This window comes from Tachypleus tridentatus, chromosome 6 (genome assembly GCF_004210375.1).
Source record: "Tachypleus tridentatus isolate NWPU-2018 chromosome 6, ASM421037v1, whole genome shotgun sequence".
NCBI lineage: Eukaryota > Metazoa > Arthropoda > Merostomata > Xiphosura > Limulidae > Tachypleus > Tachypleus tridentatus.
In genome coordinates, this window is record NC_134830.1 from 4,886,989 (window position 1) to 4,904,456 (window position 17,468).

General features: G+C 32.4%; 1 protein-coding gene and 3 long non-coding RNA genes across 7 annotated transcripts in view; 2 read left to right on the plus strand and 2 right to left on the minus strand.

Annotated features, from left to right (window-relative positions):
* Nucleotides 1–5,418, plus strand: part of LOC143251859 (presenilin-1-like) — a 42,816-nt gene extending 37,398 nt beyond the window's left edge. For both annotated transcript variants that reach the window (XM_076503157.1, XM_076503156.1), the window contains exon 10: nucleotides 4,316–5,418. In XM_076503157.1, the coding sequence (XP_076359272.1) occupies nucleotides 4,316–4,471 (156 nt within the window). In that variant the 3' untranslated portion in view covers nucleotides 4,472–5,418. The remainder of the gene's footprint in view (nucleotides 1–4,315) is intronic.
* Nucleotides 5,419–5,997: 579 nt separating this feature from the next.
* Nucleotides 5,998–7,172, minus strand: LOC143251860 (uncharacterized). Its single transcript, XR_013028671.1, has 5 exons — nucleotides 7,067–7,172; nucleotides 6,889–7,030; nucleotides 6,671–6,814; nucleotides 6,235–6,306; nucleotides 5,998–6,129 (listed from the first exon to the last, which is right to left on the minus strand). It is a non-coding gene; the product is annotated as an uncharacterized LOC143251860 (long non-coding RNA).
* Nucleotides 7,173–7,464: 292 nt separating this feature from the next.
* LOC143251861 (uncharacterized) lies at nucleotides 7,465–8,335 on the minus strand. Of its 2 annotated transcripts, XR_013028673.1 has the most exons (4): nucleotides 8,204–8,335; nucleotides 8,130–8,166; nucleotides 7,992–8,028; nucleotides 7,465–7,580 (listed from the first exon to the last, which is right to left on the minus strand). It is a non-coding gene; the product is annotated as an uncharacterized LOC143251861 (long non-coding RNA). The 2 variants fall into 2 exon arrangements; XR_013028672.1 differs by having other exon boundaries at nucleotides 7,992–8,166.
* Nucleotides 8,336–11,774: 3,439 nt separating this feature from the next.
* Nucleotides 11,775–16,514, plus strand: LOC143251862 (uncharacterized). 2 transcript variants are annotated; one of them, XR_013028675.1, is made up of 4 exons: nucleotides 11,775–13,286; nucleotides 13,715–13,833; nucleotides 14,136–14,558; nucleotides 14,617–16,514. It is a non-coding gene; the product is annotated as an uncharacterized LOC143251862 (long non-coding RNA). The 2 variants fall into 2 exon arrangements; XR_013028674.1 differs by lacking the exon at nucleotides 11,775–13,286 and adding an exon at nucleotides 13,342–13,532.
* The last annotated feature ends 954 nt before the right edge of the window (nucleotides 16,515–17,468 follow it).

Genomic DNA, 17,468 nt, shown 5'->3' on the forward strand with positions numbered 1-17,468 from the left:
TACATAATGTAGGTATGCTAAAGAATTTATATCATCTACAACAGCTTGATACCTATACATAATGTTGGTATGCTAAAGAATTTATATCATCTACAACAGCTTGATACCTATACATAATGTTGGTATGCTAAAGAATTTATATCATCTGCAACAGCTTGATACCTATACATAATGTTGGTATGCTAAAGAATTTATATCATCTACAACAGCTTGATACCTATACATAATGTTGGTATGCTAAAGAATTTATATCATCTACAACAGCTTGATACCTATACATAATGTTGGTATGCTAAAGAATTTATATCATCTGCAACAGCTTGATACCTATACATAATGTTGGTATGCTAAAGAATTTATATCATCTGCAACAGCTTGATACCTATACATAATGTTGGTATGCTAAAGAATTTATATCATCTGCAACAGCTTGATACCTATACATAATGTTGGTATGCTAAAGAATTTATATCATCTACAACAGCTTGATACCTATACATAATGTTGGTATGCTAAAGAATTTATATCATCTGCAACAGCTTGATACCTATACATAATGTTGGTATGCTAAAGAATTTATATCATCTACAACAGCTTGATACCTATACATAATGTTGGTATGCTAAAGAATTTATATCATCTACAACAGCTTGATACCTATACATAATGTTGGTATGCTAAAGAATTTATATCATCTGCAACAGCTTGATACCTATACATAATGTTGGTATGCTAAAGAATTTATATCATCTACAACAGCTTGATACCTATACATAATGTTGGTATGCTAAAGAATTTATATCATCTACAACAGCTTGATACCTATACATAATGTAGGTATGCTAAAGAATTTATATCATCTACAACAGCTTGATACCTATACATAATGTTGGTATGCTAAAGAATTTATATCATCTGCAACAGCTTGATACCTATACATAATGTTGGTATGCTAAAGAATTTATATCATCTACAACAGCTTGATACCTATACATAATGTTGGTATGCTAAAGAATTTATATCATCTACAACAGCTTGATACCTATACATAATGTTGGTATGCTAAAGAATTTATATCATCTACAACAGCTTGATACCTATACATAATGTTGGTATGCTAAAGAATTTATATCATCTGCAACAGCTTGATACCTATACATAATGTTGGTATGCTAAAGAATTTATATCATCTACAACAGCTTGATACCTATACATAATGTTGGTATGCTAAAGAATTTATATCATCTACAACAGCTTGATACCTATACATAATGTAGGTATGCTAAAGAATTTATATCATCTACAACAGCTTGATACCTATACATAATGTTGGTATGCTAAAGAATTTATATCATCTACAACAGCTTGATACCTATACATAATGTTGGTATGCTAAAGAATTTATATCATCTACAACAGCTTGATACCTATACATAATGTTGGTATGCTAAAGAATTTATATCATCTACAACAGCTTGATACCTATACATAATGTTGGTATGCTAAAGAATTTATATCATCTACAACAGCTTGATACCTATACATAATGTTGGTATGCTAAAGAATTTATATCATCTACAACAGCTTGATACCTATACATAATGTTGGTATGCTAAAGAATTTATATCATCTACAACAGCTTGATACCTATACATAATGTTGGTATGCTAAAGAATTTATATCATCTACAACAGCTTGATACCTATACATAATGTTGGTATGCTAAAGAATTTATATCATCTACAACAGCTTGATACCTATACATAATGTTGGTATGCTAAAGAATTTATATCATCTACAACAGCTTGATACCTATACATAATGTTGGTATGCTAAAGAATTTATATCATCTACAACAGCTTGATACCTATACATAATGTTGGTATGCTAAAGAATTTATATCATCTACAACAGCTTGATACCTATACATAATGTTGGTATGCTAAAGAATTTATATCATCTACAACAGCTTGATACCTATACATAATGTTGGTATGCTAAAGAATTTATATCATCTACAACAGCTTGATACCTATACATAATGTTGGTATGCTAAAGAATTTATATCATCTACAACAGCTTGATACCTATACATAATGTTGGTATGCTAAAGAATTTATATCATCTACAACAGCTTGATACCTATACATAATGTTGGTATGCTAAAGAATTTATATCATCTACAACAGCTTGATACCTATACATAATGTTGGTATGCTAAAGAATTTATATCATCTACAACAGCTTGATACCTATACATAATGTTGGTATGCTAAAGAATTTATATCATCTGCAACAGCTTGATACCTATACATAATGTTGGTATGCTAAAGAATTTATATCATCTGCTAAAGAATTTATATCAACAGCTTGATACCTATACATAATGTTGGTATGCTAAAGAATTTATATCATCTGCAACAGCTTGATACCTATACATAATGTTGGTATGCTAAAATTTATATCATCTACAACAGCTTGATACCTATACATAATGTTGGTATGCTAAAGAATTTATATCATCTACAACAGCTTATACCTATACATGGTGGTATGCTAAAGAATTTATATCATCTGCAACAGCTTGATACCTATACATAATGTTGGTATGCTAAAGAATTTATATCATCTACAACAGCTTGATACCTATACATAATGTTGGTATGCTAAAGAATTTATATCATCTGCAACAGCTTGATACCTATACATAATGTTGGTATGCTAAAGAATTTATATCATCTACAACAGCTTGATACCTATACATAATGTTGGTATGCTAAAGAATTTATATCATCTACAACAGCTTGATACCTATACATAATGTTGGTATGCTAAAGAATTTATATCATCTACAACAGCTTGATACCTATACATAATGTTGGTATGCTAAAGAATTTATATCATCTACAACAGCTTGATACCTATACATAATGTTGGTATGCTAAAGAATTTATATCATCTACAACAGCTTGATACCGATACATAATGTTGGTATGCTAAAGAATTTATATCATCTACAACAGCTTGATACCTATACATAATGTTGGTATGCTAAAGAATTTATATCATCTACAACAGCTTGATACCTATACATAATGTTGGTATGCTAAAGAATTTATATCATCTACAACAGCTTGATACCTATACATAATGTTGGTATGCTAAAGAATTTATATCATCTACAACAGCTTGATACCTATACATAATGTTGGTATGCTAAAGAATTTATATCTCTACAACAGCTTGATACCTATACATACATAATGTTGGTATGCTAAAGAATTTATATTATCTACAACAGCTTGATACCTATACATAATGTTGGTATGCTAAAGAATTTATATCATCTACAACAGCTTGATACCTATACATAATGTTGGTATGCTAAAGAATTTATATCATCTACAACAGCTTGATACCGATACATAATGTTGGTATGCTAAAGAATTTATATCATCTACAACAGCTTGATACCTATACATGATGTTGGTATGCTAAAGAATTTAGTATTACCAAAATTTCAGTCTTAATCTGAAAAAATAAATACCTATAAATGTGTGTGACTCAAACTATGCATGAATTAGAAACCTAGTTCAGTATATGTAGATGTGTTTTGTTAGTCTTCTGTTATAATGTGCAACGTGAAGTGATATTATGTTGGAAAAGATGTGTGTCAGTGCTATCTAAATTAACTTGTGTTTTCATGTTTTATGATATAAAACAGTTTATTGTGTTATGTAGTCAGCATTTTAAGATCACACTCACTGGTATATTCAGTTATGTATATGAATTTTATAGCTTTATAAATAATGAAAATTTAAAAATAGTGGTTTTTACTAACCTAATATTTGGTTGACATACAAGCAACCCTCTGTGTTACAGAGATGCTTGTATGCTGTATATATGTTCTTTTCTTACTAAGAAAAAACAAGGTAATTTGGACAAGAACTTGCTTTTTACACTGTAATATAAACAGTGAAATAGTAAAACTTCCACAAGAAATAACTTACTTCCATTGTTGTTCTTGTCAGAAGCTAGAATAGTTTTCTAATTGTGATTGGCTCATACTTGTTTATATTTAACTTAAATTGTAAAGTAAGAAGACATCCATCCATCACAGAAACATATGAATCACTTGTGAACCTTAAGACATTGGTCATTCTAGGTTTCAAAACACAGGTTAACCTCAATTGTACATTTGTCAATCCAAGTTGTTAACTAGTTTTTTAATATTTGACAAAAATAACAGTACAAAAATGTTTTTATTCTATCAAAACAATATTCCATTCAGTGGTTTTTTTTCTTTTCATTTCAGGGATTGTGTCTCACCTTGCTATTGCTGGCTATATTTAAAAAGGCTCTACCAGCATTGCCAATTTCCATAGCCTTTGGCCTGGTCTTTTATTTTGCTACAAGTTCAGTTGTTCGTCCATTTGCTGACAGCCTGGCAGGTGAACAAGTGTACATATAGTGTCAGTTTTTAACAATCTGTGTTGGTATTTATACTCTGTCTCGTATTGTGAAGAAGCTCCTATTCCCCAATGAATTTTCTGGAACTTTATTTACCACCATTAACTTAGAATCATTAGTTTTGAACAGAAGTATCTTGCACAGTGTGTGTTATTAGCCCATGATTGGTTTATATATTTGTTAGCTAGTAGGAGAATGCTTACATAAATTTAAATAGTTGTTAGATAGTGAAAGTGTATTGAAATGAAGTACAGTTGTATAATTTCCTTTGTACAGTTGTACTGATTAATGTTTTAATTATTGTGTAATTCAATTGAGAAAGGTTAAATTGCATGAAACCTCGCGTACAGAATATTACTTGTAATATTTACTATTGGATTGTGTTGGAAGTTAATGCCATAAAGCCTATAGGCCAGCAGGGAAATTTGTATATATGTTAAAGTTAGAGTGATTTAGTTATATTTAATACATAAAAGTAAGTTTTAACTAATATATCTGTACTTATTTTAAGTAGATTATACATGGTGATACATAAAGTTCAAAACATCCACCATGAATGTCATGTCACATGTTTTAACAATTATTGCATTTATTGTAATAAACATTTGTGAAACAAACACTATAGGTAGGATCTAAAATTACTTGGTAGTGTGTAACTTTTGCATCACCCTGTGTAATGATGTATTATTTTCAAACTGACATAACACCAACAACAGTAAGAAACATTTAAAATATTTTTCAACATTACCAGTAGTAAACTTCTTTCTGTGTTGAGATGTTTTATATTCCATTACAGTGAATCTGTTTTTGAATAATCCATTTCCAAGGTATATTAGGTATGTGTAAGGATCTCCTGAACCAACTTTAGTGGCTAATTATTAATCTAATAATAATTTGATAACCTTATTCTTATTTTCTGTAATAAATTTTGTTTTCTGAAATCTACAAGTAGCTGTTGATGTTTCTTTCTTTATATATAAGTTTTATCTGTATCCATTGTGAGTTGTACAACAGTCAGTTTTACATAGTAAACTGTGTGGATTGGATGTTCCTGTTCTTCAAATTTTTCCTGTTGTTTGAGTTAATGATTGTTGTTAGGTGATAGCTCATTGTTTCTGAACAAATCTGTCCAAGGACAAACTTCACAAATGAAAACATTCTCTGAATTTAAGAACTAACTAAAAGCATCACATCCATTAACCTTTTATCCACTTTCCTTCAGCCAGGTTAGCTAGTTACTCACAGAAACCATGATCAGTGACATAGTTTTACAGCTTCATGTAACATTGTGAAATTAGTGTTTATAATGTTTATAACATTTCCACTAACAAATTGGTAAGCTACTGTTTTTTTAACAGTGTTCTGATGGTTAACTGTGTTTTCCATTATGAAATTTATCATTCATGTTCTTTACATAAGATATACATCTAGGAGTTGTGAACAAATCAACTACAGTTCAAGAACTTACTTTCACTTGTGATATCATTTTTAATACGACTGTTTATCAATGATGTTTAAACTTCATTTGTTTATCATATGTAATTCTTTATCAAAGAAAGTTTTAATAATTTTATTTGTACTAATTTCCACTCAACTAATCAAACAAATACTGCTTCCAGTACCTTCTACTTTTTATCAAACAAATACTGCTTCCAGTACCTTCTACTTTATCAAACAAATACTGCTTTCAGTACCTTCTACTTTATCAAACAATTACTGTTTTCAGTACCTTCTACTTTATCAAACAAATACTGCTTCCAGTACCTTCTACTTTTTATCAAACAAATACTGCTTCCAGTACCTTCTACTTTATCAAACAAATACTGCTTTCAGTACCTTCTACTTTATCAAACAAATACTGCTTTCAGTACCTTCTACTTTTTATTAAACAAATACTGCTTTCAGTACCTTCTACTTTTTATCAAACAAATACTGCTTTCAGTACCTTCTACTTTATCAAACAAATACTGCTTTCAGTACCTTCTACTTTATCAAACAAATACTGCTTTCAGTACCTTCTACTTTTTATTAAACAAATACTGCTTTCAGTACCTTCTACTTTTTATTAAACAAATACTGCTTTCAGTACCTTCTACTTTTTATTAAACAAATACTGCTCTCAGTACCTTCTACTTTTTATCAAACAAATACTGCTTTCAGTACCTTCTACTTTTTATTAAACAAATACTGCTTTCAGTACCTTATACTTTTTATCAAACAAATACTGCTTTCAGTACCTTCTACTTTTTATTGAACAAATACTGCTTTCAGTACCTTCTACTTTATCAAACAAATACTGCTTCCAGTACCTTCTACTTTATCAAACAAATACTGCTTCCAGTACCTTCTACTTTTTATCAAACAAATACTGCTTCCAGTACCTTCTACTTTTTATCAAACAAATACTGCTTCCAGTACCTTCTACTTTATCAAACAAATACTGCTTTCAGTACCTTCTACTTTATCAAACAAATACTGTTTTCAGTACCTTCTACTTTTTAGTAAACAAATACTGCTTTCAGTACCTTCTACTTTATCAAACAAATACTGCTTTCAGTACCTTCTACTTTTATCAAACAAATACTGCTTTCAGTACCTTCTACTTTATCAAACAAATACTGCTTTCAGTACCTTCTACTTTTTATTAAACAAATACTGCTTTCAGTACCTTCTACTTTTTATTAAACAAATACTGCTTTCAGTACCTTCTACTTTTTATTAAACAAATACTGCTCTCAGTACCTTCTACTTTTTATCAAACAAATACTGCTTTCAGTACCTTCTACTTTTTATTAAACAAATACTGCTTTCAGTACCTTATACTTTTTATCAAACAAATACTGCTTTCAGTACCTTCTACTTTATCAAACAAATACTGCTTTCAGTACCTTCTACTTTTTAGTAAACAAGTACTGTTTTCAGTACCTTCTACTTTTTAGTAAACAAATACTGCTTTCAGTACCTTCTACTTTTTATCAAACAAATACTGCTTTCAGTACCTTCTACTTTTTATCAAACAAATACTGCTTTCAGTACCTTCTACTTTCCATCAAACAAATACTGCTTTCAGTACCTTCTACTTTTTATTAAACAAATACTGCTTTCAGTACCTTCTACGTTCCATCAAACAAATACTGCTTTCAGTACTTTCTACTTTTTATTAAACAAATACTGCTTTCAGTGCCTTCTACTTTTTATCAAACAAATACTGCTTTCAGTACCTTCTACTTTTTATTAAATAAATACTGCTTTCAGTACCTTCTACTTTTATGAAACAAATACTGCTTTCAGTACCTTCTACTTTTTATCAAACAAATACTGCTTTCAGTACCTTCTACTTTTTTATCAAACAAATACTGCTTTCAGTACCTTCTACTTTTTATCAAACAAATACTGCTTTCAGTACCTTCTACTTTTTATCAAACAAATACTGCTTTCAGTGCCTTCTACTTTTTTTATCAAACAAATACTGCTTTCAGTGCCTTCTACTTTTATCAAACAAATACTGCTTTCAGTAGTACCTTCTACTTTTTATTAAACAAATACTGCTTTCAGTACCTTCTACATCAAACAAATACTGCTTTCAGTACCTTCTATTTTTTATTAAACAAATACTGCTTTCAGTACCTTCTACATCAAACAAATACTGCTTTCAGTACCTTCTACTTTTCATCAAACAAATACTGCTTTCAGTACCTTCTACTTTTTATCAAACAAATACTGCTTTCAGTACCTTCTACTTTTTATTAAACAAATACTGCTTTTAGTACCTTCTACATCAAACAAATACTGCTTTCAGTACCTTCTACTTTTCATCAAACAAATACTGCTTTCAGTACCTTCTCCTTTTTATTAAACAAATACTGCTTTCTTAGTACCTTCTACATCCAAATACTTTTACTTTTATTAAACAAATACTGCTTTCTAGTAACCTTCTACTTTTCATCAAACAAATGCTGCTTTCAGTACCTTCTACTTTTTATTAAACAAATACTGCTTTTAGTACCTTCTACATCAAACAAATACTGCTTTCAGTACCTTCTCCTTTTTATTAAACAAATACTGCTTTCAGTACCTTCTACTTTTCATCAAACAAATACTGCTTTCAGTACCTTCTACTTTTTATCAAACAAATACTGCTTTCAGTACCTTCTACTTTTTATCAAACAAATACTGCTTTCAGTACCTTCTACTTTTTATCAAACAAATACTGCTTTCAGTACCTTCTACTTTTTATTAAACAAATACTGCTTTTAGTACCTTCTACATCAAACAAATACTGCTTTCATCAAACAAATACTGCTTTCAGTACCTTCTCCTTTTCATCAAACAAATACTGCTTTCAGTACCTTCTACTTTTTATTAAACAAATACTGCTTTCAGTACCTTCTACTTTCCATCAAACAAATACTGCTTTCAATACCTTCTACTTTTTATCAAACAAATACTGCTTTCAGTACCTTCTACTTTCCATCAAACAAATACTGCTTTCAGTACCTTCTACTTTTTGTCAAACAAGTACTGCTTTCAGTACCTTCTACTTTTTATCAAACAAATACTGCTTTCAGTACCTTCTACTTTTTATCTTGCATTTTATACATTTAAATGATTATTTTTGTTTAATTAACAAAACCTTTACAGTGAAAAGATAACTTGTTTTAAAGGTTGGAAAAATATTTGAAGAGAAAGTAATTTGGGGGCCACTTTATCCAGAATGATTACAATAATAATTAAATACTACTAGTATAGAGCTTTGATTATTTTGTGTGAGAAGAATCCTTCAGTTAATAATTTTTTCTCAACACGTACTTGTACAGATAGGTAGACATAATTTATACTTTACAGGTTTAGAATCAGAGTTAAAAATAGTTCCTGGGTGTATGCCATTTGTTTAAGCCTGCATGTCTTGTTTGTAAGCATGGAAACAGCTGTGAAACTTAGCTCTGATTTCAAAGGATGTTTGAAACTGTTGTATAAGTTTTTGTTCTGTCACCCTTCAGTTTATAGTTGCATACCTGTTCTTCCTCCTGTCGCACCAAACATGCTCGCTCTTTCAGCCGTGGGGGCATTATAATGTGATAGTCAATCCCACTATTCATTGGTAAAAAAGTAGCCCAAGAGTTGGCTGTGGGTGGTGATGATTAGCTGCCTTCCCTCTTGTCTTACACTGCTAAATTATGGACAGCTAGCACAGATAGCCCTCATGTAGCTTTGAGCAAAATTAAAAAACAAACAAACAAAGAAACCTGTTCTTCACATTTTTACCACAGTTGGTGTTTTATTCTTTGATGGACTTTGAAACAAAAAGAAAATAGTTGTTAAACATTTCTGTATATAAATTGTATCATAATTTAACAGGTTACTCATATGAGATTCTTATTGTTGATTATTTCATTCATTCTACTAAAGCAAAAAATGAAACTTAGAGAAATTAATATGACTGGGGTATTTAACATTTAACAAACTATATGTACGTGGAGTTGTTCTTGATGAAAAATAGTTTTCTAGCATTAAATATTAATGTTCTTACCTGTTCTATAATAATTCTTTATTTTATCTGTTATTACCTTACATGGTATACTTTGTGAAAGCCTAAACATTACACACAATGAAAAACACAGAATATGAGCCATATTTAAACTTTTAAGGTAAAACTTATTCAATAATATAAACTGGAAATTCATTTTAGTATTAGATGAAAAGTCTCAACACAGGATGTGTTATATTGGTGTACTTGTTATAACTTTCTTTACTGTACTGTTACTCCTAAATTCTTAAAATTCATTACAATAAACAATATTATTGTAGCTGTTATTTCTTCATTATTATATTACAATTTGAATGGTAAAACATTTCCCAAACTCTAATATGACAGAGTGGCCAAGAAGCTCGGACTCACTCAAAAATCGGAAAACGTTACACCCTCATTGTGCTATTATTTTTGTTTCTGAACATGTACGTGTGACAGATGACATTATAGTGTCATGTAATCTTTATTGGTTAACCTATTTGTTGGTAACTTAATTGTATTTAAGGATAAAATATATCTACCATTAAATAGTAATGTCCTTGTTTGAGGATATATTTCTTTAGTATTATATTTTAAATGATGTTCTGAAATTATCTATATGGTTTTATAATTTTGTAAAATTATGAGGAAACAGTGAAATATTAGTGTGTTGGACAGGTATGTGAAATATCAACCTTCTGCCAAACAATAACCTCATAAAAACATTGAACCAATATGGCTACTTGTTTGAATTTTACTGATTGTAAAAAAACTTGTGTTTCTGTATGAGAAACAAAATAAGGAAATATTTTGTAATTGCATTGTTATTTTAAGTAGAATTATTATCAAAACTTTAACACTCTCACAAAGGTTGCAGGAAATGTTGTGTTACGATCTCTGTGTACTGTTTACCTTATAATATATTTATATATCTTTGGATCATGTTTCACATTTGTGTAACCTTACATTCATTAGCTTTTAAACTCTGTGCAAGATATCTCGGAGAACACTGTTAGAAAGAATAATAGAATCCATGGATGAAAGTCCTGTGTTGGTGAAAACTATTTTACATAAAGTAGTTCATGTGTGGATTAAAAACTTTCATATTTGTAATTTTGTCATAGAATAAAAAGAAACCAAGATATCTCATTCTTTTTACTTGATGTTAAAGTTTTGTGATAAACTTTCTTTGTACAGTGCATACATTCACATTCTGTTGACGTGTTATAAATTAATGATTATTTTAAAAAATGTTTTATAGGTGAAAAGAATTGTAATGAATATGGAATAAAAATCAGTGTGAAATTGTGCAATGGAAATGTGCATGGAGTACCAAAAGTCTGGACCCACAAGGAAAATAGATGTTATATTTTTAAAGTTACACATTTATAATGTCTCTTGTACAGATATCAGGAAAGAAAATGCCTTGATGGCATAGTATACCAAGAGTTTGTGTTATATTGCTGTTTAGGGCATGCACTTTGAAACTGTAAGTATAATAGTACTGTCTATTGCATGTCTACATAACTACTTATAAATATAGTAGTACTATATGTTGTATGTCTGCGTAACTACTTATAAATATAGTAGTACTATATGTTGCATGTCTGCGTAACTACTTATAAATATAGTAGTACTGTATGTTATATGTCCACGTAATTACTCATAAATATAGTAGTACTATATGTTGCATGTCTGCGTAACTACTTATAAATATAGTAGTACTGTATGTTATATGTCCACGTAATTACTCATAAATATAGTAGTACTATATGTTGTATGTTCATGTCTGCATAACTACTTATAAATATAGTAGTACTATATGTTGTATGTCTGTGTAACTACTTATAAATATAGTAGTACTATATGTTGCATGTCTGCGTAACTACTTATAAATATAGTAGTACTATATGTTGTATGTCTGCGTAACTACTTATAAATATACCAGTACTATATGTTGCATGTCTGCGTAACTACTTATAAATATAGTTGTGGTATGTGTTGTATGTTCGTGTAATTACTTATAAATATAGTAGTACTATATGTTGCATGTCTGCGTAACTACTTATAAATATAGTAGTACTGTATGTTATATGTCCACGTAATTACTCATAAATATAGTAGTACTATATGTTGCATGTCTGTGCAACTACTTATAAATATAGTAGTACTATATGTTGTATGTCTGTGTAACTACTTATAAATATAGTAGTACTATATGTTGCATGTCTGCGTAACTACTTATAAATATAGTAGTACTATATGTTGTATGTCTGTGTAACTACTTATAAATATAGTAGTACTATATGTTGCATGTCTGCGCAACTACTTATAAATATAGTAGTACTATATGTTGTATGTCTGTGTAACTACTTATAAATATAGTAGTACTATATGTTGTATGTTCGTGTAATTACTTATAAATTTAGTAGTACTATATGTTGCATGTCTGCGTAACTACTTATAAATATAGTAGTACTGTATGTTATATGTCCACGTAATTACTCATAAATATATTAGTATCGTATGTTGTATGTCTACATAACTACTTATAAATTTAGTAGTACCGTATGTTGTATGTCCATGTAACTACTAGCACACTAACAGTGTGCTAGATGAAGAGGGAGGATGTCAGGTAGACTTGATGATTTGGAAGGAAACATACTCAGTGTGCTAGATGAAGAGGGAGGATGTCAGGTAGACTTGATGATTAGGAAGGAAACATACTCAGTGTGCTAGAGGAAGTGTGAGGATGTCAGGTAGACTTGATTAGGAAGGAAACATACTCAGTGTGCTAGAGGAAGAGGGAGGATGTCAGGTAGACTTGATGATTAGGAAGGAAACATACTCAGTGTGCTAGAGGAAGTGTGAGGATGTCAGGTAGACTTGATTAGGAAGGAAACATACTCAGTGTGCTAGAGGAAGAGGGAGGATGACAGGTAGACTTGATGATTAGGAAGGAAACATACTCAGTGTGCTAGAGGAAGAGGGAAGATGTCAGGTAGACTTGATGATTAGGAAGCAAACATACTCAGTGTGCTAGAGGAAGAGGAGAATGACAGGCAGACTTGATGATTAGGAAGGAAACATACTCAGTGTGCTAGAGGAAGGGGGAGGATGACAGATAGACTTGATTAGGAAGGAAACATACTCAGTGTGCTAGAGGAAGAGGGAGAATGACAGGTAGACTTGATGATTAGGAAGGAAACATACTCAGTGTGCTAGAGGAAGAGGGAAGATGTCAGGTAGACTTGATGATTAGGAAGGAAACATACTCAGTGTGCTAGAGGAAGAGGGAGAATGACAGGTAGACTTGATGATTAGGAAGGAAACATACCCAGTGTGCTAGAGGAAGAGGAGGATGTTAGGCAGACTCATGATTAGGAAGGAAACATACTCAGTGTGCTAGAAGAAGAGGGAGGATGTCAGGTAGACTTCATGATTAGGAAGGAAACATACTCAGTGTGCTAGAGGAAGAGGGAGGATGTCAGGTAGACTTGATGATTAGGAAGGAAACATACTCAGTGTGCTAGAGGAAGTGTGAGGATGTCAGGTAGACCTGATTAGGAAGGAAACATACTCAGTGTGCTAGAGGAAGAGGAGGATGACAGGCAGACTTGATGATTAGGAAGGAAACTACTACCAGTGTGCTAGAGGAAGAGGGAAGATGTCAGGTTGACTTGATGATTAGGAAGGAAACATACTCAGTGTGCTAGAGGAAGAGGAGAATGACAGGTAGACTTGATGATTAGGAAGGAAACATACTCAGTGTGCTAGAAAGAGGGAGGATGTCAGGTAGACTTGATTAGGAAGGAAACATACTCAGTGTGCTAGAGGAAGAGGGAGGATGTCAGGTAGACTTGATTAGGAAGGAAACATACTCAGTGTGCTAGAGGAAGAGGGAGGATGATGGGTAGACTTGATTAGGAAGGAAACATACTCAGTGTGCTAGATGAAGAGGAAGGATGTCAGGTAGACTTGATGATTAGGAAGGAAACATACTCAGTGTGCTAGAAGAAGAGGGAGGATGTCAGGTAGACTTGATGATTTGGAAGGAAACATACTCCGTGTGCTAGATGAAGAGGAGGATGTCAGGCAGACTCATGATTAGGAAGGAAACATACTCAGTGTGCTAGAGGAAGAGGGAGGATGTCAGGTAGACTTGATGATTAGGAAGGAAACATACTCAGTGTGCTAGAGGAAGTGTGAGGATGTCAGGTAGACTTGATTAGGAAGGAAACATACTCAGTGTGCTAGAGGAAGAGGGAGGATGACAGGTAGACTTGATGATTAGGAAGGAAACATACTCAGTGTGCTAGAGGAAGAGGGAAGATGTCAGGTAGACTTGATGATTAGGAAGGAAACATACTCAGTGTGCTAGAGGAAGAGGGAGAATGACAGGTAGACTTGATGATTAGGAAGGAAACATACTCAGTGTGCTAGAAAGAGGGAGGATGTCAGGTAGACTTGATTAGGAAGGAAACATACTCAGTGTGCTAGAGGAAGAGGGAGGATGTCAGGTAGACTTGATTAGGAAGGAAACATACTCAGTGTGCTAGAGGAAGAGGGAGGATGATGGGTAGACTTGATTAGGAAGGAAACATACTCAGTGTGCTAGATGAAGAGGAGGATGTCAGGTAGACTTGATGATTAGGAAGGAAACATACTCAGTGTGCTAGAGGAAGAGTGAGGATGTCAGGTAGACTTGATTAGGAAGGAAACATACTCAGTGTGCTAGAGGAAGAGGGAGGATGTCAGGTAGACTTGATTAGGAAGGAAACATACTCAGTGTGCTAGAGGAAGAGGGAGGATGTCAGGTAGACTCGATGATTAGGAAGGAAACATACTCAGTGTGCTAGAAAGAGGGAGGATGTCAGGTAGACTTGATTAGGAAGGAAACATACTCAGTGTGCTAGAGGAAGAGGGAGGATGTATGGTAGACTTGATGATTAGGAAGGAAACATACTCAGTGTGCTAGAGGAAGAGGGAGGATGACAGGTAGACTTGATGATTAGGAAGGAAACATACTCAGTGTGCTAGATGAAGAGGGAGGATGTCAGGTAGACTTGATGATTAGGAAGGAAACATACTCAATGTGCTAGAGGAAGAGGGAGGATGACAGGTAGACTTCATGATTAGGAAGGAATTTACCAGTTTTTATGATTGCTGCCTGTCTTTTATTGAGCTGTGGGAAAACAGTTTTAGTGGTGGGGAATAATTTGTTTAGATAAAAACAGTGTTTTCTTGTGGCCTGACATAGAAACAGCTGCTGGAAACATTAATGAAACACTTGGAAATGCTGTAATCTCTGTTGATGATCTGGTTGATGAAGTTGTTCTTGTTAAATCATCAAAATGTGACAAGTGGAAACAGGTTGTGAAGAGAAATGTATAGAACTTTTCAACCACTTCAAAGATCAAAGTATTTCTGTACCTAATCTCAGGCAAGTTATGGAGTACATGTTTTGTTTACCAGGCATTTCTGCTCCTGTCGAAAGAGTATTTTCAATGATGAATAACATTTGGTTTCAAGAAAGTGGTCTAATGAATGAAACAACAGGAATATTACATTGACTGTTACATTGTAAACTCAGTATTGACTTGAGTTGCAGCGAGTTATTTGTAAAAATAAAACTAATAAAGATTTTTTGAAGAAAGTTCATTCACGTGAAAAATATGAATAGTGACAAAATGAATGAAATGTTGATGTTCCTTGTTTTGCTGAATTGAAATAAATGTTAGAGATATAAACTATCAGTATTCCTTTTTGTGGCAGCATTAAAGCTTAAGTGGAGTAAGAATATAAAAGCACTTCTTTATTATACCAGTACCGGTACCTACAATACGAATTGAAACCTTTACCAGGATGAGGCTTAGAAATTATGGTAAGCCTATATATAAACATAACAGTACTGTTTGCTGTATCTCCGCGTAATTGCTTGTCTGTACAAGTATAACAGTACTGTCTGTTCTATGTCCACGTAACTACTTGTCTGTGTTCGTGCAACACTTTGAATACACCATTTTAATATGGTATCGTCATTATTTTCCTGTAGGTTTAAGATACATTTATAATATCTTCCACAGAAGTCGAAGTCAATATTATTTGTCGAAATTCATGAGATCTAGAAAAGTTCACCACTGTCGTTTAGTGGAATCCCACAAATAGATATTTAAATTGTAGTTTATCGTACAATTTCTCTGAAAACTAGGAATATTCACGCTACAACCTAAAACTGTCAGTATTTAAACTGTTTAGAACATGGGTGGAACAGCGATACACTGTATGTTGTGTGTTTATTATGTCCCAGCCACTAATGAACCACATCCTGGCAACTACAATGGAAAGAAGAAAAGCGATTGTTATTTATATACCAGGCCTCAGGAGGATAATTAACAATCATAGGTAAAGTTCAAGAAACAAAAATATATTGAAAACCGTACTAAAAACACATTGGCTTTAGTTTTTCACGTTCAGAATAATGACCACAAAAATAAAAATAATTCATAAGAAAACACCAAATGGAAAAACAAAAAAGCTCTGATCACCCAAACACAATACAGTATTGTACTGATCACCAATAATTGTGTGAAATCTGGACATTTTATTTTATGTTTATTATATTGATGTCGTTGTTTAATCTTAAAGATTTTAAGATATGTTTTTGTGTAACAAGAAAGATAAAAGTCTTGATTCATCAGTCTATGTGAAGGTTTACTTCCACTTTTAGTTCTGTTTGAAAGATAAAAGTCTTGATTCATCAGTCTATGTGAAGGTTTACTTCCACTTTTAGTTCTGTTTCAACACTTTCTTCTGGTAAACACCTTTAGGTCCGGCGAATTCAAATCTTCGTCACATCAAACATGCTAAACATTTTAGGCGTAGGGGCGTTATAGTGTGACGGTTAGCCCGCAGTTCGTTGGTGAAAGAGAAGCCCAAGGGTTGGCGGTTGGTAGGGATGACTAGCTGCCTTCTCTCTAGTCTTGCACTGCTAAATTAAGGAGGACTAGTGCAGACAGCCCTCGTGTAGCTTTGTGCGAAATTCAAAACCAAACAAACTTGTTTATTTCCGTGTGTTTGGAAAGGGAACACCAACTCCAGAACACAGTCCCGGACCGCGTTCAGTCTGTTTCCTGAGCTTCAGAGCCATAATTTGGCATAGTGACTGCTCTGTTCATTTCATCAATACTGGTGCTTATAGTAACATGTTCGTACGAAGGACAATCATGACTATACGTAAATATATTATTGTTTGTACCTGACTCTCTGACTGGTAATAGTCATTAGAAATCAACAGTTATGACTTCATTAATTCGATAATTCCACACTATTTATACGTTTAAGAATATCTTACTTGTTATTTAAAAAATTACTGAACCAAATTAGGTGAACTGATGTAAAAATTAATAAAATCCACTATTAAGGAGCGAATTATGTCTTCAAATTTCAACACTTTAACTTGTGTCCATAGAAGTTTGGTGTAACGTAA